General features: G+C 54.8%; 1 protein-coding gene across 3 annotated transcripts in view; it reads right to left on the reverse strand.

Moving 5' to 3' along the window:
* Fbrsl1 (fibrosin like 1) overlaps positions 1–13,928 on the reverse strand; it is a 53,575-nt gene extending 39,647 nt beyond the window's left edge. The window contains exons 1-3 of one of the 3 annotated variants that reach the window (XM_090320340.1): positions 13,385–13,928; positions 3,334–3,534; positions 1,258–2,553 (exon numbers count right to left, since the gene is read on the reverse strand). In XM_090320340.1, coding sequence (XP_090176466.1) covers positions 1,267–2,553; positions 3,334–3,534; positions 13,385–13,669 — 1,773 coding nt within the window. In that variant the 5' untranslated portion in view covers positions 13,670–13,928 and the 3' untranslated portion in view covers positions 1,258–1,266. Of the gene's footprint in view, positions 1–124; positions 2,554–3,333; positions 3,535–13,384 lie in introns of those variants that run through there. The other 2 variants (XM_090320339.1, XM_090320341.1) reach the window with 2 other exon arrangements.
* Between the last annotated feature and the right edge of the window lie 8,014 nt (positions 13,929–21,942).

Raw genomic sequence — 21,942 nt, forward strand, 5'->3', positions numbered from 1 at the left:
CAGAAGGGTTCCCTGGGTCTTCCTCTGCTTAGGACTTAATGACTGAGAGCCAAATCCAGATGTGAAAGCCCACATTAGAAGACAAGTTCTTTTTAAATTATGAACACTAACACTGTTATTAAAAATGATCACATGGCATTTTATTCTCTTTAATCAGAAAAATAAGCCCCGAATTCATAGGACAGAGGCCTTAGGTGAGCACCAGAAAGGGGACCTACCCAGGGTGTGGGCAGGGCTCAGAGCTGCCACGCCTGGGGATGGGGCCAGACTGTAGGGCCCAGGGTCCTCACAAGTAAGTAGGCAAGGGAAAGGCGGAGGGTCAGCAGGTGCGTGGGCCTGGAACCATGACCCTAGGCTCCCACAGGGCTTGGTGACCGTCGCAGGAAGCTCCTCCTTCCTCTGGGCACCAGCTTCCCCTTGAGCTCACCCTTGCAGGGACTCCAGGAGAGCTGGGTGGGGCTACCCTGATTCCAGGTGGTTGGCTACAGAACAGGCAGGCACAGGGACAGCCTACATAGGTAAGGCCTGTCTGAATGAGGGCAGGCAAGAACAGAACCAAGCACAGCCAAGGACAAGCTGGAGAAGGCCCCAAAGGAGGCTTTCCAAACTTGCCCAGCAGATTCTGGCTCCCACCCACCTTGCAGTTCGAGAACCCTCAGGCGGACACCAGAAGAGGGCTGGAATTTGAAACCTGCTCCTCAGAGTTCACCTGCTGACCAGAGTTCGCCTAGGCTAGTCTACTCTACTTGGAGGCAGAGCGTGCAATGGCCAGAAGGGGTGGGCTGCCACGCCCATCGCACATGCCAACATGGCCAGGTGTACCACACAGACACACATGCATACCTGTGCACCCACACATGTGCATGGGTACTCAGAGATGCAGAGATAGTGTTGGCAGTTAGAGGCACAAACAGTTGCTGAGGGAGTCAGTAGGCTTCACGCCTTCCCAGAGAGTATACATCACAAAGCTGCACATATGGGGAAACTGTGACACCAAGAGGCCTTGACAGCACAGGTGGCGGCAGGGGGAAGATTCTGGGTTTATGCTCTCTGCATCTGGCACAGTGAACAGAGGCCTGATTAGCACAGCTGGGGTCCCTGCCTTACTTCAAATGACCATCAGGCAGGCCCTATGTGGAAGCCTCAGGCCAGTCCAGCAAAGCACCTCCAGCCTGCAGGGCCAGGAGTGTTGGCACTAAGGACCCCACTGACAAGGTTCACTCTGCGTGGCCTGCAAAAATCCATCCAAGGAAGTACCTGTGGGCGTCAGGCTCCAGGGCTTACAGACGGAGCATGGCGGGCCACCCCTGGGGCAGAGTATCGAGTCCACCGAGACCTCAGGGGACGACAGGGATGGCCCAGAGTCAGGAGTGAAGGCTGGGACTGACGGGTGGGCACCAGGTCTAGCAAGGACTGCCGCCTTGGCTGACACAGGGGTCTCAGGAGAGGCCGACGGGATGGGCCTGGCTGTCCTAGAAGCGAAGGGCGATCAGGGATGGGTAGCAATGGCTGAGGTTTTCGAGGCTGGCCTGGGCCCAAAAGACACTGCAAGGGTTGGCAGGGATTCTCTGAGCCCCTGAGCGGCTGATTGGATGTCTGGGACTGCTCCGGGCTCAGGAGGGATCGTTTCTGTTGGTGTGACTGTCTGGGGCCCGGCAGGGAAGGTTTGGGAGGGACAGTTTGCTCTGGGCCTTCCACAGACTGTTGGGGCTGTCTGGGGCCCTGCAGTGACTGCTGGGGGCGGCTGGGCTGGCCAAGGAGGGACCTGTGAGGCTGGCTATGCCGACAATGGGCTAGAAGTGGCTGTCGAGGGCGGCAGCAGCAGCACTGGCCAACAAAGGAGCTGGAAGGCTGGTGGCACGGATGCATGATGAAGAGTGACTGCGAGTGCCGGCACTGCTGGCACTGGGTTACTGGGGCCCGCAGAGGCCGGCAGCACCGAACCAAAGCGGCTCCACAAGGCCGGCCACAAACACATGGTGGAGCCGATGACCGCAGAGGCCGGCAGCAATGCCACTCAGCCATCTGGGACCGGCAGGGGTGACAGGGAGGCAACAGGGACCGCTGCGGACGGCAGAGGTGACAAGTAAGCAGGGACCGCTGTGGGCGGCAGCGGTGCCCTGGAGCAGAGAGGGACTGCAGGCGCTGGCTGCGAAGCCTGGGGCCAGGGAGTGCCCAGAGGGGCCTGCAGGGCTGAGCCAGGCGTGAATGCTGGTCCTGGCAGAGCTGATCTGGGGCTGGAACCAGGCGCTGGGGCCGGCAGTGCTGACCGGGGCCCAGGAGAGACCGCTGGGGCTGGCCAGGCTGTTTCAGGCCTACAAGTGACCGCTGGGGCCAGCTGTGCTGACCCAGGGGTGGCTGTTGTGGCTGGCAGGGCTCCCTAGGGTCCGGGGATGCCCGACGGGGCTGGCAGCGCTGACACGGGGCTGGGAGGGGCCCCTGGGGCTGGCTGGGCTGGCTGGGCTGGCTGGGCTGGAGCTGTTGCTGTTGCTGGGCCGGACTGCTCTGGTGCCAAGGGCTGGCTGGGAGCGGCCCCCCTTCTGGGGAGCACACCTGCATGGAAGAAAGAGCACGTGTCCACCTGGGCAGGTGTGCCTGCAGACCCCCCCCATCCAGCCCGGGTCCCTGAGACATGCTGCTCCCTCTGTAGAGCCCACTTCCCAAGCAAGAGAGCTCCAAGGAGAGCCTCAAACACTGAAAAGAAAGGTGTGGACTTCAGGTCCCTGGAGAGAACACAACTGCGACCTGAGTGGTGCCCGGGACCAGCCCGGCTCAGGGTAGCCCTAGCCCAGCTTCTACTTTCTCTAGGAACCCTTTCTTGGCCTCAGCCCTTACCCCGTCCAGGCAGGCAGCCCTCTTTCCTGGCTGAGCCTGGACCGCTAATGACACGTCTCGTGGCTGAACAGCTCCTCTCCCCAGGCTGCAGTTTGGAAGATGGCGTGGCGTGCACACACTGGAGCCCAGAACCATGCCCAGAGTGGGCCTGGTCTCCCGGTTCAAACAGACACATGGGGCACTCCCGGATACCTACAGTCGACGGAACCTGACGGACGCAGCGGGAGACGGGGCCGGCCTACCAGCTTGGTACTGTCACCTACCCTGGACAGCACACACCCTTGCCATCCTGGAAGAGGCAGCAGCACTGGCCCAGGCAGGCCTCTCCAGCTGGGCCCAGGCAAGTTCTTGTACCTCTACAGCCAGCCTAGCTCCCAGTTGTCTGCCCTGGGCCCAACAACGATGGAGCGCGTTGCCAGGCAGGTCAGATGCTGATTTGTTTGTGTCCAGGTGGGGGAAGACCCATCACAATGCCCAAGGGAGGGGTCGGGCACTTACCTGCTTAGAGGGTTGTAGTGGAACCTTCCTGGCCCCTTCGTCGCACTGAGGGTCCAAGTCCTGCCCTGGGCTGGCTGTCTCCAGGGACTGCCTGCTCTCACTGGGCTCTGCAGATGGACAACTTTCTGACTCCCGGGGTTTCTTGATAAGGCGACGCTCCCACTTCTCTTTCCGCTCATGTGGCTTCAGGGCCATATCCTTCTGCATAGAGAGACAGGAAAGCCCATTAATTGGGGGAACCTGAGGAGTCACACTTTTGAGCTCAGGAAGAAATTCAGGGCCCCTCACACCCAGTAAGGTCTCCTCACCAGTTCTTGCCTGGCCTCAATGCATCTCCACCGAGCCTACAATCTTATTCATATTGGCCCTGGGGCCTTAGCCAATCTCTGTTCTCCCGCTCATGGCCACTTCCCCTGCCTGCCACTTTATTTGAAGTTGCTTTCCTTCTTGCCCTCCTCATTTTGAACTTGCTTATTTACTTTTTATTTGGACAGTGGTTTGCCACCACCCAAACAATGTTTCATGCTTAATCAGACATCTCTGCCCTAGCACAGATGCTCTGAAGGCAGTCCCCACCTCCCACGCTGGTGTGGGGGTAAGTACCCGCATAGCTAAGAAAAGTAGACCCAGAGCTCTCCATGCAGACCCATCAATCTCCCTCTGCAGCTCAAGCCCAAGTGGTGAGTGATGACAGCCTCCTGCTCCTGTCCACATAACTTATGTGTCATATGCACCAGAGAGACGCATCCCACAGCCTCACTTACCCGTTGTGCACTCCAGGGGCTTCCAGACCATGTTGGCTATGTCCCAGTTCCAAGACCCTGCTGTTGGCACGTGGCTCTCACAATCAGGACTGCCACATGAGGCGGGGATACATTTGCTCATACTATCACTATGCTGGGGTTCAGGTGGGGCATTATATCAGCGCATCAGAGGCCCAGGTGACACAACCAACCCAGCCTGCCATACCTGGTGCTGCTGCAAACCCACCCAGGGCCCTGTGAAGATTTTTACCATTCTTTCAGACCTGTCAAGATCCTGCACTGTGCCCAGCACTGTGGCCTGGTATGTTACCCAGTGGGACCTTTACAGAATGCCGACCCAGCTCATGTCCACATGGTTGGCCCAGCAAGTGGTTCTGGGGTTAGCCTCTGAGATACACTCTGAGCCTGATGTATTTGTTTCTCTCACTGCCAACCTGCCTTTCAATCCCAATGTCTTCTTTTGGCAGAATTCCTCTTGGCTCAAGGCTGAGCAGGACAAAGGAAATCCCCCAAGGGTGACAATTTTCATGGGGGAGTACTGACCAGGCCTGGCTCCATAGTGTTACTTGTGGATCTAGGTTCTGTACACTCTAAACACATGACTTTTCCACACTTAAGAAGAGAAAGAGGGCTGGGAGTGTGGCCTAGTAATAGAGTAGCTGCCTAGGGTCTTCATACAGGAAGACCCGGGTTCAATTCCTCATAGAAAAGACCAGAAGCGGTGCTGTGGCTCAAGTGGTAGAGCTCTAGCCTTAAGAAAAGCCCAAGGACAGTGTTCAGGCCCTGAGTTCAGACCGCAGAACTGGAAACAAAAACAAAAAACAAAAGGACAAAGTGCAAGGGGAATGTGTTTAGGCATCCAGAGGGCACGGTGGCTCAGGCCTTGAATCCTGGCTACTCAGGAGGCTAAGACCTAAGGATCCCGGTTCAGAGCCAGCCTAGACAGGACAGTCCATGAGACTCACTCAGGTGAGAGAAACCAGAGCAAGGCTGCGGAGAGTGAACAAGGAAGAAGCCCTGTCCTATCATCAGAAGGCAGGAGTAAAGGCAATCTCACCTCATTATCCTCCTTGCAGATGGGGAAAACAAGGCCCAGGGAGACACAGGACTATACAAGTGTAAGAGAAGCCCGTAGATTTTCAACAATGTACCTAGATGGAGCTCACACACTTGTCTCCTAGACCCAACTAACAGATAAAGCTGAGAAGTTCTGAGCCTGTTTCCAGGAGCTTGGAGAAGAATGGCTGCCCTGCTGGGAAATGTACAAAGGCTCTCACTGAGAGACAAGCACAGGCAGAGCCCAGTCATCAGGGCTCCTGGACCAGGTAGATACAAACAACTGGTATATGAGCTTCCAGTGTGTCTAATACATTCCTCCAGGAGTTCACAGAAAGTAGTATCTGAGGCTGTGGAGAAGACAGCCAGGCACATCCATGCCACTAAAGGGCACTTGTGTAGCCACTATATGCCCCCCCCCACACACACACACCATGGGCCACAGCACTACTTCCGTTTTCCTGACAGTTAATTGGAGATAAGAATCTCACAGACTTTCCTGAGTAGCTAGGATTACAGGCATCAGCCACATGCATGAGCCAATGGCACCCAGCCCTGGTCTTGACGCAGAGACCCAGAGACTCCCAGGATGTTGTCCTTTACATAGGGAAAAATGACTGAGCTACAGGCAACATGGAAGGGGTCAGGGTTTGCCCTCTGGTCACTAAGAAGGGATCAGAGACCCAGGCCAGGTTGCTTTAACAGATGAGACAACGAACTGGAGTCCAACCTTGAGCCTGAAATCTGGCCTGTGGGAAACTGAAGGCTCTCTGAGGCCTGCATACTAGTCTTGAGGAGCTGAGGTAACAGGGGTCCAAGTGGAGTCTAGGTGGAGAAGTGTGGCGGGTGCTGACGTAGGCTGACCGGAACCCCGCACCATGTGGCATGGACTTGGATGGGCCTTTCGCATGGACAGAGCTGAGCCAGATCATCTTATTGTCTCCATCTTGGCTTCAGTTCACAGATCCTGTCTCCAAGGGACCTCTGACCTTGAAAATGCAGACATTCTTTCTCCCCAACTGTGGAGTCAGCACCCTCCTTGTTCACCCCTAACCTGCTTCTAGCCAAGTGTCCCAGTTTCTTCCATGATCTGTGGCCCCACCAAAAATCATGTTGTTTAACTGACCAGCAATTAAAAAGGCTGTACACCAGGATCTGAGAACACAGTTCTTTTTTTGGTCATAGGGCTTGAACTCAGGATCTGGGCCTTGTCCCTGAACTTTTTTGCTTGAGGCTAGCATTCTACCACTTTGATCCACAGCTCCACTTCCTGCTTTCTAGTGCTTAATTGAAGATAAAGAGTCTCAGACTCATGGGGCTTGAACTTTGGCCTGGGCACTGTCCCTGAGCTCTTTAGCTCAAGGCTACCACCCTACCCTTGAGCCAAGGCCCACTTCCTGTTTCCTAGTGGTTAACTGGACATAAGAGTCTCAGGTCCTTTTGTGCCTAGGCTGGTTTTGAACCTTGATCCTCAGATCTCAGCCTCCTGAGTAGCTAGGATTATAGGCGTGAGCCACATGGCCAGTCTCAGACTTTCTTATCCAGTTGGCTTCAAAAATGCAATCCTCAGATCTCAGCCTCCTGAGTAGCTAGGATTACAAGCTTAAGCCACTATTGCCTGATTCTCTGGTCAGTTCTGAGAAAGCAGTTGTGCCACTTTGTTTCACAGTACAGGAAAAGATGAGAGTGGCTCCCAACAGGAATACAACAGCCTGTGGAACACAACAGCCACAGACCCCTACAGGCAGGTGACGGCAGAGCCCTAGCCCCAGCAGTCTGGATAGGACCCTGCTGTCTAGGCCATGCAAAGCTACGCCCCAAGTGTGAAGATAGCTCAACAGTGCAAAGTAGCAACATCCCTGGGACACAGGAGAGAAAACTCGGGCTCAGTGAGCAAGGCCCAGATGTTTCCTTGTCCAGGTCCATGTGAGATGCTGAGCACAGAAGGTGGGGACAGAAAAGACCTCTCAAAGGAAGAAAATGCATGGATGCTTACAAATGGCAGCATGGAGGCTCCGCTTTGGACATGCTACCCAATACAGTAAGGCACTACAGTACTGGCCAACGGCCTGAGGGAGACCTCAGAAGATTGTTTTGGTGCGAATAACAGGTGGCAAGTAGCACTCTTTCTTTCCCCTAGGCCTGGCTTGAACTCAGTGCCTGGGCACTGTCCCTAAGCTGCTTTTGCTTTTTGCTCAAGGCTAGCACTTTTATCACTGAAGCCACAGCACCACTTCTGGCTTTTTCTGGTACCGAGGAACTGAACCCAGGACTTCATGCATGCTAGGTAAGTACTCTACCACTAAGACACACACCCAGTCCTGACCTGGAGACTCTTAACTCCATTAATCATTAAGAAGTCAGAAGTGGGCCGGGAGTTTGGCCTAGTGTAGAATGCATGCCTAGCATGCCCAAAGACCAGGGTTCGATTCTTCAGTATCACATACATAGAAAAAGCCAAAAATGGTGCTGTGGCTCAAGTGGTAGAGCTCTAGCCTTGAGAAAGCCCAAGACAGTGCTCAGGCCCTGAGTTCAAGACCCAGGACTGCCAAAAAAAAAAAAAGAAGTCAGAAATGGAAGCATTGCTCAAGTGGTAGTAGGCTTGAGTGAAAAAGCCAAGCAAGAGCACAAGGACCTGAGTTCTGCCCTAGTACTTGCACAAATTTAAAAATAAACAAATTTTAAAATAAATAAGCCAGATGCCCATAGCTCACCCAGCCTGGGCAAGAAAGTCTGTGACTCTTATCTCCAATAAACTACTACTACTTCTACTACTAAAAAAAAAAGAAAGAAAAAAAAAAAAAGCAGCCACCCAAAGTAAAGCTGTGGCTCAAGTGGTAGAACACTAGTTTTGAGCAAAAGCAGGTCAGGAACCAGGCCGTGAGTTCAAACCCCAGTACTGGCACAAATTAAACACACCAAAGGTGACCAAACCAGGATGCCTAGAGAAGCCATAAATACACAATACCTATATCTGCAATTTAGTATCCTCCCCACTATGAACATGTGTCCTGGACACAAGCAGAGTTGCAGGCTACCAGGCAACAAGGGCACGACAGGAAGAATTCAAGTAGAGCAGTCTGTCAGGTTTGCCAGCCCACAGATACACTTAGGGTAAGAACCTTCCAGGCAGAGCAGAGCTAATTCCAAGGCCCAAGTGTGACGTGTACAGTTAGTGTAGAGGAACTGTAAGGAGGCAGGCTGGCCACAGTAGGGACACAGAAAGATCTGGAAGCTCCAGACAGACTCGTGAGGCGGGAAGGGCAAGGCTGTAACAGGGCAGGGGATATTGAGGATGGTAGCACAGAAGGAGGAAGTGTGGCCTTTCTGGGAGCAAAAGGGGACCAGGTGCAAGCTCTGCTCTACCACAGTGCTAGCCAAGGCAGGTCAAGAGCTGGGGGCTCCTATAGGGATTTGGTGCTACTCAGGATAGAGTAGCATTCATGAGGGTTGGGCAGCCAGGAATCATCTTGCTTTTATATGCCATGTCCATTTCCTCGCTATAAGAAGGACCAGTCACTACCCACAGCTGTGATTTTCTGGGAGGGACTGAGGTTAACACCTCCTCTGGATGCCCCACCATTGTCCAAGGCTCCAGACTTCAGTTGCATGACTGTGGACAAAGTACATGGCCTCACTGGGCTCCGTTTCTCCACCTACAGACCAGGAGGCTGAGATTCCTGAATGGAAAGCTGTCCTTTGCCTGGGCTCTTCTCACTAACACTAAGCCCAGATACCCTCATGTTGCAGCTCCATTCCTGTCCATGTAGAGATGGCCAGGTGCCAGCCTACCATGCCCTCAGAGCACCCACTGGAACCTCCAAAACACAGCCCAGAAAAGGCATCTCCAAATCTCAACAGCCCCTGCGGGCTCCCAGCTCACACACTAGCCTCCGAGGTCTTGTATGCTGCTGGCAGAAGCTCCCCTATTCACAGCCGGCTTACCCAGGACAGTCTTAAGGTAGGGTACTGGGTGCACACTAGAAAGGCCATTGTGGATTTTTTTTTTCTGTGTTGGTTGTGGGACTAGACCTCAGGGACTGGGAGCTGTCCCTGAGCCTCTTTGTGTTCAAGGCTAGTGCTCTACCACATGAGCCACAGCACCCCTTCCTGTTTTTAAGTGGTTAATTGGAGATGAGTCTCACGGGGACTTTTCTGCCCAGTCGGGCTTTGAACCACAATCCTCAGATCTCAGCTTCCGGAGTAGCTAGAATTAGAGGCGTGAGCCACTGGCTGTCCAGCTAATATGGAATTCTTAAGCACTGCTGTGTGCACAGCAGGTGGGGTTGGGGTTTGTGCTGGTTTTTTTTTTGTGATTTATCAAAGTAACAAACTGAACTGAGAATGAAGGAATACAAAAATGCACGATAGCTAGCATTTTAGGCATTCTCCTTTCCAAGTTTACCTCCCATGCAAGCAAGAAATGACCCCTTCCCTATGTGGACGCTATAGCTGTACCTGGTATGCCCCACACATGCTCCATGGAGGTGTCCCAAAGACACCTTCTCATCCAGCTTTCCCATTTTATCTTTCCTTTTGAATCAGGTGAATCAGTCTGCTGGTTGAAATAAAACAAAAAAACAATTTACAGATTAATGACAGTCGGGGGCTGGGAGTTTGGCCTAGTGGTAGAGTGCTTGCCTAGCATGCATAAAGACCAGGCTCGATTTCTCAGTACCACATACGTAGAAAAAAGCTAGAAGTGGCGTTGTGGCTCAAGTGGTAGAGCACTACTAGCCTTGAGAAAAGTTAAGGACAGTGCTCAGGCCCTGAGCTCAAGCCCAGGCCAGTGGCAGATGTACTCCCAAGTAAAGGCCACCTCCCAGTACTTGAATCAAAGCACTCAGATTCAAAGTGGGGGGTGGGTATGCAGGGCCAGTCAGCCAGCAAGACACAGGTCTGCCTGGGGCAGAAAGCAGGGCTTGGCTTGCCTCCCAGGGGATACAGGTACCAGTATAACCTGTTCTGTGGCCTGAGGTCGGAGGCTTGTATCTGGTACCACCTAGGAAGTTCCTCTAAGTTCCACACGTGTTCCCCAGACAGAGAACAGCAGCAGCAGCTCCTGCTGTTCACCCAAGGCTTCCAGGAGAGACAGGGAAGAGGGGAGAGGGGAGGGGGGAACAGGGGCCCTCGGTTACCTCTCATCAGTACAACTAGGAGATAGCTGTCACAGGAAAGGGAGACAAAGTTACCAGTCCAAACTGGCCAAGTGTCCCTGTTTCCTTATCCTACGCTGACAGAGAAGGTCTAAAGGAATCAGGCTCAGGCCTGCAAAGCCTGAACACATATCCCCAGCACCAGCATGAAGACTTTCTGGCCTGAATCTGTGGATCACTCAGCTGACCACCTGTCATGACACTGGCGGGGCACTACTGTCCCCCACACATATTCAAAGGGACTGCTCCCTGGGCGGGGCAAACACGGCGTATGGAGAAGGAGGAGGAGGAGGAGGCTATGTGGGCTCCAGGAACATAGAGCAAGAGGCGTGCAGAGCAAGGGGCTCAAAGGCAACAAACTCTTCCAAACAGAAAACCCACCTCCTAGGTCTGACCTGCGGCTCAGTGGTTCACATCTACCACTGCGCCTGGAAGGGGCTACACTCAAACAGTTGTCAATAGGTGGAATAGCCCCTAGGCCTGAGGAGGAGTGACTGCAGACCCTGGGCACGCAGCCGGCATCTTCCTTCTGCGCTTCCCACATAGGCGCCACAGGGAGCACACACTTGACTGCGCAGACTGTGTCCGTAGCATTCAATGCACTATGAGTCAATGTTCCCGTCCGGGGAGTAAGGCTCACCAGCCTCCTTTTAGGGTCATTTGAGTGATGACTTCAAGTCGATAAAAATGGACTGGAAGACTGAATATCACTGAACCACTCATTACAATGAACGTTGATTATGAACTACCTGAACTTAGGGGAGAATCACTAGACTTCAGCAGGAATCAAGCTAACCAAGACTCCACTTGCCAAACTGAGTGCTATGATCTGCCTAGATGGCCTGAACTTCTCCGAAGTAGGCTCAGAAGGGCAAAGAAAGACATGTGAAACACAGGGTGCTGTTTGTGGGAATGTCACCAAGACCCAAGCTAGTCTACCACCTGCTGGTCTACGCCTGCGAAAGTCCCCCAAACCAACTGCCCACCGTCCAGGAAACAGGGTAGCCAGAGCCACCACTGCCAGAGCACTGAAACCCAAAGGGGTTCAGCTCCTGACCTCAGGCAGCGGCCTGGCTTCCAGAAAGGCAATTTCTTTCCTCTCTCCCACCCTCCCTCGCTGCACAGATGGGCACAAGGTACTCCCTATGTGCTGGGCCCTGTTCTGGGGACTGATAGCTTATAGGAGACGGACACAGGACCTGTTTTCTTTTTTTATTTTACACACACACACACACACACGTTTTTGTGCTTGTGGTTTTTTTTTTTTTTTTTTTTTTTTTGCCAGTCCTGGGGTTTGAACTCAGGGCCTAGGCACTGTCCTTGAGCTTTCTCAAGGCGAGTGCTCTATCACTAGAGCGACAGCACCACATCCAGCCTTTTCTGTACATGTGGTATTGAGAAATAGAACCTAGGGCTTCTTGGATGCTAGGCAAGCACTCTACCACTAGGCCACACTCCCAGCCAGGGTCATTTTCTTCCAGCTGATGAATTCTTGTGGGGAGCAGCAGAGGGGAAACCAGTGTCATGTCACAGAGTGGAGGATAAGGGACAGAGTGGATGAGATGGGGGAGGAGTGTGTAAAAAGACACTCCAGATGAGTTCAAAGCAACATCTGGGCTGACCTACAACTGCACAAGACAGTACTGAGGCAGAGAACAGCAGGTGAGAAAGCCATGAGGCCAGAAATTCAAGAGGCCAATGTATTAGCGCAGAAGAGTAAGAAAGCCATTGAGGATGGGAATGTAGCTTAGGGAAGAGTGCTTGTCTAGCATATATGAAGTGCTGGGTTAGATTCCTCAGTACCATACAAACAGAAAAAGCCACAAGTGGCACTGTGGCTCAAGTGGTAGAGCAATAGCCTTGAGCAAAAGAAGCTCAGAGACAGTGCCGAGATGCTGAGTCAAGCCCAGGTGACTATGCAAAGGCTTGGGCCACAGTTAGTTTTTTTTCCTCTCCCCTTCCTGGCAGCAAACACAGGTGGGGCAGGTATGCAGTTCCACATATGGGACAGTATCAGCAGTATGTAAGCTAGAGAGCAAGGGCACAGGGCCTGGCTAGACTATCAGGAAACTCCCATCATTATTATCAATCACTAAGTCAGGAAACCCTGGTTCATTTTTTTCCTCAGTTCAGAGCAGTGTTGTGTCAATACTGGAGATGGGCCACTCCACCGAGGATCTTGGGAACCCTGGCTCCTGTCTAGGATTCCTCTCAAGTTTCCAAGGGATGCACAATGTAGACCACTGGACAGCAAGGAAAGCCTAAGCTACCAGACCCTGCCTGGTCCTGTACTCACAGGCAGCTCACATTTCTGTCCAGCCAACCGTCTAGACAGAAGTGGCAAATTGGCCCCAGGATTACTTCCCCTGGTTGTCAGCATCTAACTTTTCTCTCTACAGACGGAGCAAGGCTCCGGAGTGGGCATGAGCTTGGTAAGAACTTCCGTTAGGGACAGGAAGTGAAGATCATCCCTTTCCCAAAGCTTACCCTTGGAAACTGGAGGTCCCTGGCCACCTGCCCATGCCCCAAGGGAGTGAAGGACAGGACAATGATCCCTGCTACTCAAGGCCCAGCAGACAGGGATTCCCAAGCAAGCATTCAAGAACAGATAGAGGACTCTAGGCCTGAGGACCCAGAGGTGTGGCAGGGTCCTCCCAGTATTTCAACCCACTTGGATTCTGGGGACACAGCAGCTCTGTCTCCGTCCTGCTCCCTATCTTCCTAGCAGTGCTTCACTTCCGAATTCAGACAAGATGGGCAGTTAGTATCTTGCTCAGCAAATACTGCCCATGACAACTCAGCCAGACACGCAATAGTCTTTGCCTATGTGTTAGAGGCAGCAAGCTGCGACCCACCAACAAGAGAAGTCTCAGGTGGACCCTACTCCCCTCCACACAGAACCTGAGAGGGCTCCACAGGGGAGCCCGAAGCGGTCCTCCAGGCACCGCCCCCCGGAGCCCACGCCCTGCTCCCAGCCCCAGCGCCCTCCACTCTGGCTCGTGCGTCCTGCAAGGCGGCGAAGCGCGGCCCGAGGCTCGCGCGGGCGGGCAGGGGCCGGGCGTGGCGCCCACCTACCTCCAGGGCCTCCAGCGTGCTGAAGCTGGCGATGGCGAAGCCGTCGATGACCTCCTCCTCCTGCGAGCTGGACTCACGCCGCCGCCGCCTCGGGGGGCGCGCGGCGCGGGGCGCGGGGCGCGGGGGCGGCGCGCCGCGGAGACCCGCATTCTCCTTGCCGGGGCTGGGCTCCGGCTCGTCGCCCGACGACGGACTCTGCGCACGGGCGTCTCGGGCGGCCTCCCGGCGCCGGCCGCGATCCCGCTGAGCGCGCGAGCGCCGGCTCGGCCGGACCTTGGCCTCCATGGCGGCCCCGCGGCGGTGACCTTGGCGCCCCCCGCCGCCTGCTACGCCGCGCCGTCGGGCTGCGAGGTCGCCGCGCGGGCTCGGGGCCGGGCCGGACGGAGGGCCGGGCCGGGCATGCCGGGCGCGGGCGCTCGGGCCCGGGGGACGATCGGCGCTCAGCGGCCTCCGGCTGGTCCCCGGAGGGCGCGTTCCATAATGGCCGGCGGGCGGCGGGGGGCGGCCGGGGGCGGCGGCGGGTGGCCGAGCTCCTGAGCGCCGGGATCGCGCGGCGGCCGCCGGAGCAGCGGAGCCCGGAGCGGATAACAACTGACGCACTTCCGCCGGGCCGGCGCTCCGGAGGAAGTGGGCGCCGCCGCAGGAGCCCGCCCGCCCGGCCTCGCCCCGCCCAGGCCCCGCCCTGAACCAGCCCTTCCGGCTGCGTCCCGCTCCGCTCACTCCGCGTAGCCCCGCCCCCAGCCTCCAGGCCACGCCCCTCCGGTCCGTCCACCGCCCTGGACGTCTCCAGGTCTCCGCCCCACGGGCCAGGCTGCGCTCTACCAGGCCCCGCCCCCACCTCCAGGCCCCACCCCTCCGGGCAGCCCCCGCCCCCTCCGCCCCGCAGGACCCCGCCCCCTGCGGTAGCCCCGCCTCCTCGCCCTCGCCCCTGCCTCGCCCTCCCGCCCTGCACGTGGGGAGCGAGGCCTCGGAAGGGAGCTTGGTGCGAGCTCGGGAACCCGAGGGGACCCGCCCCGCTGGCTTGGCGTGTGTCCCAGCTAGGGGCCGGGACGGAGCCGGCAGACGGCCGGGCGGCGCCCCCCGGACCCGCCTCGGGCCGCTGGGCCGGGGCGGCGGCCGGGGTGGCGACGTCCCGGGGCCTGGAATTAGCCCGGCGTTCGTCGGATGGACGCCTGCCCCGACTCCCGCGGAGTGGGAGGGAACGCTGTGTGCAGCGGTGTCCCGGCCGCCGGCGCAGCCGCCGGGCCCTGACGAGACAAGAGCGCTGAGGTGAAGAGCGGGACGGGCGGCGCTCGCGGGGAGCAGGAGCCTCCGTGGACGGGGCCGGGGCTGGCGGGGAGCAGGAGCCTCCGTGGACGGGCGGGGATCGTGGGGAGCAGGAGCCTCCGTGGACGGGCGGGGATCGTGGGGAGCAGGAGCCTCCGTGGACGGGCGGGGATCGTGGGGAGCAGGAGCCTCCGTGGACGGGCGGGGATCGTGGGGAGCAGGAGCCTCCGTGGACGGGCGGGGTCGGGGAGCAGGAGCCTCCGTGGACGGGGCCGGGGCTCGCGGGGAGCAGGAGCCTCCGTGGACGGGCGGGGTCGGGGAGCAGGAGCCTCCGTGGACGGGGCTGGGGCTCGCGGGGAGCAGGAGCCTCCGTGGACGGGCGGGGCTCGGGGAGCAGGAGCCTCCCGTGGGCTGGGCCACGCCGGATCCTCCGCCGGAGAGCCCCGCCCGGGCGGCCGAGGAGTCGTAGGTAAGCAGCGGTGTCTCCAGCCGCCGCACGTCTGCAGCAACCCGAGGGCCAGAACCGCAGCTCCTGGACTTGTATTTGCTTTGTTAAATGCCTGTAATCTTAGCTACTAGGAAGGCTGAGCGCCGGCGATCCGAGTTTGAAGCCAAGCCCGGGAGGAAAGTCCATGAGACTCATCTCCAGCTGGCCACCAGGACACCAGAAGTGCCACTGCAGCTCCGGATGGTAGAGCGCCAGCCTTGAGTGAAAGTCCACGAGACTCATCTCCAGCTGGCCACCAGGACACCAGAAGTGCCACTGCAGCTCCGGATGGTAGAGCGCCAGCCATGAGACTCATCTCCAGCTGGCCACCAGGACACCAGAAGTGCCACTGCAGCTCCGGATGGTAGAGCGCCAGCCTTGAGTGAAAGAGCTCAGGACAGGGCCTGAAGGCAAAAAGGAAAAACAAACAACCACAAAAAAACGGGCCCATTTGTCCACCCACTTTCAGGCGTTCCTTCATCCTAAATGTTTAATCCTCAGGCGGGTGGGGGACTCACTCCAAGACCTCACTGCTCTCAACCGGACCTGGACAGCTGTGTCTGGGAGCTTCTAATCCCTTCCCCCCATGGTCACTACTTTTCCTTGCAAGAATTTAAAGACTGGTCCATATGTGAATATCCCCATTGTTCACGTCTAACTCTAAGATGAAGAAACTCATGAGGAGGGAGGCAGTGCCCCTGTCCCCAAAGGCTCTGAGAAGAGACAGTTGGGTCTCGAAAGGGACCTGCATACACTGAATAGTAGGAGCTGGTTCAAGCAGGGAACACTGCGCTTGAAGGCTCAGTCACCTGGGCTTTGTCCCTCAACACTGCCCCAGGGAGGGGGAGGGCTCCAGTGGCTGTACTTACCGCAGCTGGGAAGGTAGCTCCCTAACCCACACCCACCCCTCTCCAGGCTCTACTGGCCTGGGGTGGGGGTGGGAGAGTCTCCCCATTCTAAGCTTTGTTATGAAAAACACCCTTTCACTCCTAGTACTTCCTTCTGATTGAGAAAACTGCTGGGACTGTTTTCCTTTCCTGCCTGGGGGACTCAGGCCTGCTGAGTCTCTGGTTAGGGTAACCGGTCTGTTTCTGCACCTGGGCTGCCCTACCTGCCACCTGCTGGGGCATTCTGTGGGCCCTTTTCTCTCATAACCCCTTCTATTGCCTTCAGAGCAATTGTAAAAGTTCTGCTCTTAAAGTTTTCAAGTACAAAAATTAACTTCCCTTGCTCATCTTGTGGTGCTCAAGTGTGCAGCCTTACCCAAGAACAGGGTCTCTGGAACTTCCTTTTGGAGTTTCTTCCCAGTGTGCTTAGCTTTCCCAGGTGCGTAGTCTCTGATTCATTTCCAAGTAGCTGGGTGACCAATGTAAAAACTGTGATGCTCGAGTTCTGAATCCTTACCCAAAAGACCACCAGAGACCAGAACCAATGTAAACACAAAGGAATCTTTATTACGAGCTCTAGCTTGGTCTCCCTCGTTACACGGCTACAACCGGGGGCACTGAGAGCCCCGAGCCCAGAGTGACAGCACTTTTTATACACTTCTTTGGGGAAGGCAAGGGCTTTGCATACATCATAGCGCCTAGTAGGGATCCATTGCATACTGCAGGAAGGCCACAGAACAACTAAAATGTGACTGGCATATCATAAAGCGGGGAAGGACTCAAAAAGAATTACTGGCTAAATCAAAGGGACTGGGTACTTCAAACTGATTGGTTAGGGACATCCTACCCTAGGCAAACTTCACCTGTGGGTCATCCTGCCCTGGGCAAACATCCATCACCTATGGGACCTTCTGCCCTGGGCAAGCCTCACCTGTGGGTCAGTGTGGCATCCTGCCCTGGGCAGACACCCTTGCAGCTGCTGTGTCTGCTGATTTAGAACTACTTCAGAGTGACCTTCTGGCAGGGGCTGCTTAAAAATAACTTTTTACCAAAGTTGATCGAACTTCAAAATTACTTTAGGCTTCTCAGAACCAGACACCATCTCTGGGGATCAAACTCAGTGTTCACCCGGGAGGTCTTGCTTTGGGAATCTTCCTTGCCAGTAGAGAATTCCTGGGTGGACATCTTCCCTTGGGATACTGCAAGGAAGGAGGTTGGAGCTGGAGATGGTGTGAGACAGAGCAGGGCTGCCAAAACTGAAGCCCATCGTCACAGCTGAGTTTTCCTGAGGCTTTCCAGGGCCGTGCTGGAGCTTGTGTCATAACCCTGCCACCTCCATTCTGGTTTCTCTATGAAGCTCCTACGCTAGATGGCATGCTCTGGTTTGGAATGGGTTGTGCACCCTCATTTCTCCCCCAGACCCCCTCTTTCTCCTGGGAGCAGAAGTCTAGGACTGTGGCCTCCAGCCACATGTTCTTGCAAGGCTTTGAACAATAGCATGACTGAAGAACTAGGTTATACCTCTTTGTGTGTGCTAGTTCCCAGCCTTGAATCAGGGCATGGGTGCTGCCTCTGCGCTTTTGTGCTCAAGGCTAGAGATCTGCCCTTGAGCCACAGTTCCACTTGCAGCTTTTTGAAGATTAACTAGAGATACCAGTCTCATGGACCTTCCTGTCTGGGCGGGGTTTTAACGGAGGTCCTCAGATTTCAACCTCCTGAGTAGCTGGGATTGCAGGTATGAGCCACCAGTGAATGGTTGTATTTTAGATCTTACTCAGTAATTTCAACCTAAAATTAAGTACTTCCTTGTGCCTCGGTGTATGGGGCACTGTGGGGGAAATTTCTCTGAGAATGCTTTGCAAATGATTTAACACCCTAGGCCTCATTTGTCCCCTCTGTAAAATGAAGGAGGGGCTTCCTGCTGTGATCTAATATGTTTTGGCTTCTCAAAACAAGAAAGAAATCAACATCATCAAGAAAGAGAAAGAGAGAGAGAAAGAGAGGGGAGAAGAAGGAAGGAAAGAAAGGAGGGAGGGAGGTAAAGAAGCCAGGCTCACACCTGCAATCCTAGCTAATCAGGAGGCTGAGATTTGAGGATCACAGTTTGAAGCCAGACAGGAAAGTCTATGAGACTCATTTCCAATTAACCACCAAAAACCCAAAGTGGAGTCTGGCTCAAATGCTATGGCACTAGCACTAAGTGAAAGAAGCTCAAGAGTAGCACAAAGGCTCTGAGTTCTAGTCCCAGGACAAGAAGAAAGAAGAAGGAAAGAAAGAAGAAAGGAAGGAAGGAAAGAAAGAGGAAAAGAAGGAAGGAATCACAATGGGAGGGAGATGGAGCCATCCTTCTCCGGCCACCCCATAGCACCTGATCCTGGGTATGATCTGAGTCTTAAGAATTGACTTCCTACCCAAGCCACCTGCTAGTGCTAGGGGCCAGTCTCTGGGAACCATGCAGCAACAAGTTGAGGATAAAAAGCCACATTCTGAAATAGGAAGGATCTGGGATTTTCAAAGGTCATCTAAACCGGCCTACCTTCAGATGCCTTGCTGTGAAAATGACAAGTTTACCTTACCAGCTTTTGGATGTTCTGTTATTTGCCCCCTAACTTGTTGCACCAGTGTTCCTGGGTTAAATCTAATAGCAACTAGATGGGAAAACAAATGTCTCATTATTCAGGCAAAGCGGTGGTGTGGAAGCCCCTCGTGCAGGAGCACAAGGCTGGCAGGGCAATTGTGGAAACGTCTGTGCTGGCTGTGACCAGAGGGAGCAGATGTCTTTGGGATATGTCTCCCAACAGGGAGTATATTGAGTTTCTTCCCCCAGAACAGCACCTAGAAACAGGGTCATGGCAGGTGTAATGGCAGACATGAGAATAAGGTTCCTCGATTGAATGGGCTCTAAATCCTAAGCCGGGTAAGCAGAGAGAGCACAGGGAAATGGCCAAGTGCCCAAGGAGGTACACCGGAGAGATGTGTCTACACCCCGAGGGACTCTAAGGACGTTGAGGGACTCCTTTCAGGGACCCTGAGGAACTCTAACCACTACACGAGAGGCCAAAGCAACCCAAACCGGTGGTTCCAGGAGGAGTAAGGCCAAGATAGGGGCAGAAAACACTGCAGCCACAGTGCTGGCTAAGTCCTGCTGAAATGGGCTGATCCAATCCCACGTCATATGCCTGCTAATTTGAGAACCATGACTACTGCTACCATGGCCTCTGAGGACATGGCTTGTCTCTCAGCAGTTGTGTGGCTGAGAAAAGACACACCTGGGGATGGTCAGGGAATGAAGGTAGTGTGCAGAGAAGAGCCTGAACACACATGGCCCCCGGTTACCCCCACCCCCCAGGTGAAGGACAACTCCTGGCTGGTCTCCACAGTAGAATCTGATTCAGTCAGTACTAAAAAGAAGGGAGTTCTGACACATGCCGCAAGGGGGATGGGCCCCAGGAACAGGTGAGGTACAAAGTCCACATCCAGTGTGATCTGTTTACATACGGTATCCAGAACTGGGCAAAGCCAGAGGCAGAAGCAGAGGCAGAGTCCAGGCTGCCAGGTGCTGGCTGGGGAAGACTAGGAGAGAGACTGTGGGTTTCTGTTTAGGATGATGAAAAATCGTTTGGATTAGTAGTATGTGCCGTTGGCGCCTGGGTCACAGACCTGACCTGGATGAACCATCTGCCTCAGTACTACAAGGGCAAAGGGCAGAAAAGGGATTAATTGGCATTCTGGATGCCCACAGGAAGGGGACTTCAAGGGTGCTGGCATTAGCTTTACATTTAAACAGAGGAAGAATGGTGGCAGGGAGTGAGAGGTACCATAACGAAGCAGTACCCAGGCCGCATGTGGCCAGGTTAACTATGATCTCTGTTCTGGTTCTACCAAGGGATCCAGGCAGCCCGTGGCTGTCATCGCTTGAGTAGAACAATCTGGTTGCTCAGAATCAGATTATTGCTCCTGCTCCAGGGAGTAGTCTGGAGGGGGGACAGTAAGTCGTTGTCCACATGTAGATGAAGACGGTCTGTCCCCCAAGGCTCTGTGGTTCCCCGAAGGTAGTTGCACTAATTCTGTCTGAAGGCATATTCTGTCATTCCCAGAATCCCAGAAGAAGAGAGACTCAAGAAACACAAAAAATGCAGGTATGGATGCATACTTTTACCCTGCTTTTACTTAACTTGGGGGCCTAGGCCAAGAATAGGACAGGGAGCTCCAAATATCTGAAAGCTCTGAGAGAAAAATGTCCCAAGATGGAAATCTGGGGCTCAGTTGCAAGTTACATAAAAGGAGCACGTGAGCCAGGCCAGGGATGTGCCTCAGGTCTTTTCTCCTAGTTCACAGACACTGTACCCCCGTGAAGGTCTTTGTTGGCAGCAGTTTAGGTCCTCTATCCAGGGGGTCAGCCAGAAGTGAGGTGGGGCAGCAGGGGAGGGGGAGATTGGCAGGTATGCTGGGCTGGGGAGTGTTAACCTTGGGTCCCGTGGCTTGGGGAGAGAGGCCTGTGTAATCACCAGAGTCCTGTCTTGGGGAGACTGGTTAAGAGCACAGATGCATACTGGAATGTCTTGCCTTCCATTCATTGTGGGCCCCAGTACTCAGCAAGAGCAGTGTGTAAGCACCTGTGATAAAAGGATCTTGAGCCTCTTCTCCAGTCTGGGATCTGAGCCCACAGGCAGCCCCTGCCCCTCTGGGCATCAAGACTCAGACCTCAGCTTCAATATGAGAAGCTATGTGTTTTTATTTATAGTCAATGATGTTCTAGAGAGTACATTTTTCCACCCATCAGTTGTGGGGCCTGTCCTGAGCCTCTTTGTGCACTTGAGCCACAGCGCCACTTCCAGTTTTTGAGTGGTTAGTTGGAGACAAGAGTCTCATTAGGACTTTTCTGCCTGGGCAGGCTTTGAATCACAATCCTCAGATCTCAGCCTCCTGAGTAGCTAGAGTTTCAGGCCTGAGCCACCAGCATCCAGCAGAACTGTATATTTTTTTTCTTTCAATCTTTTCTTTTTTGGCACGAGATTGAACCCAGAGTGTTGCACTTGGTAGGCAACACTGAGCTGCATCCCTGCCCTGAGGAGTACAATTGTGAGCTACTTTCTCGTCCACAAACTTGGTCCCGAAGTACTAATTTACATAAACAGACCGGACTGAAATCAACGCTCTTCCTGCTGGCTGAGGAGTGGCTTACTGCATGTTAGTGTCCCTGGTTGTCACCGGGGTGTCCCAGGTCTGGTGTCTTCAATGGCAGGTGCTTACTCCCCTAGTCAGGAGGCGAGTCTGGTGCTGCGGTGTGGACAGCTCCGAGGTCCTTCCAGGAAGGTCCTCTGGCTTCTAGGGGCCTGTGACTTCTCCCAGTGAGTCTCCCTCCAGGTTGGAGCCACCTGACTACAGTGTGACCATATCTTACTAGTGGCATCTGCAAAGACACTACTTCCATATTATAGGGCCACCTCCTGAGGTCTGGAGACACTGCTGCCTGCTCCTGGAGAAATGCTTAACAGGAACGGTCCACTTGTTGGTGGCACATGGTCTTTGAGTCGCTCTTCTAGGCTCCCACACAGCCATCAGAACATTCTGTCTCCCTTCCTTATCCCTCTCAATGTGTCTTTATTTCAGTCCCATGTCCCACCCTCCCCTACCCAGAGGCACAGTGGAAACTTTGTTTGTAAATGTGGGCACTGTGTCCCTCTGGGCTGGCCTCTCCCTCTTGTCCTGTTTCTACCAGCAGTGGCAGGCGTTGTCGGTGTCCCCAGATACCATCTGTCCCTCCCTTGGGCAGAACAATCCGGGCCAGAGGGTTAGGCCTGGCTGAGCACCCTGTGTGGGCAGTGAGATGAGGGGGGGTGGGAATGACCAGCCATGTTCTCTGTTCTCTGATAAGAAATTCATTGTGACCCAGCTCCCAGGACAAAGATGGCTCA

This window comes from Megascapheus bottae, chromosome 28, assembly GCF_031878675.1.
Source record: "Megascapheus bottae isolate mThoBot1 chromosome 28, mThoBot2.hap1, whole genome shotgun sequence".
Taxonomy (NCBI): Eukaryota; Metazoa; Chordata; class Mammalia; order Rodentia; family Geomyidae; genus Megascapheus; species Megascapheus bottae.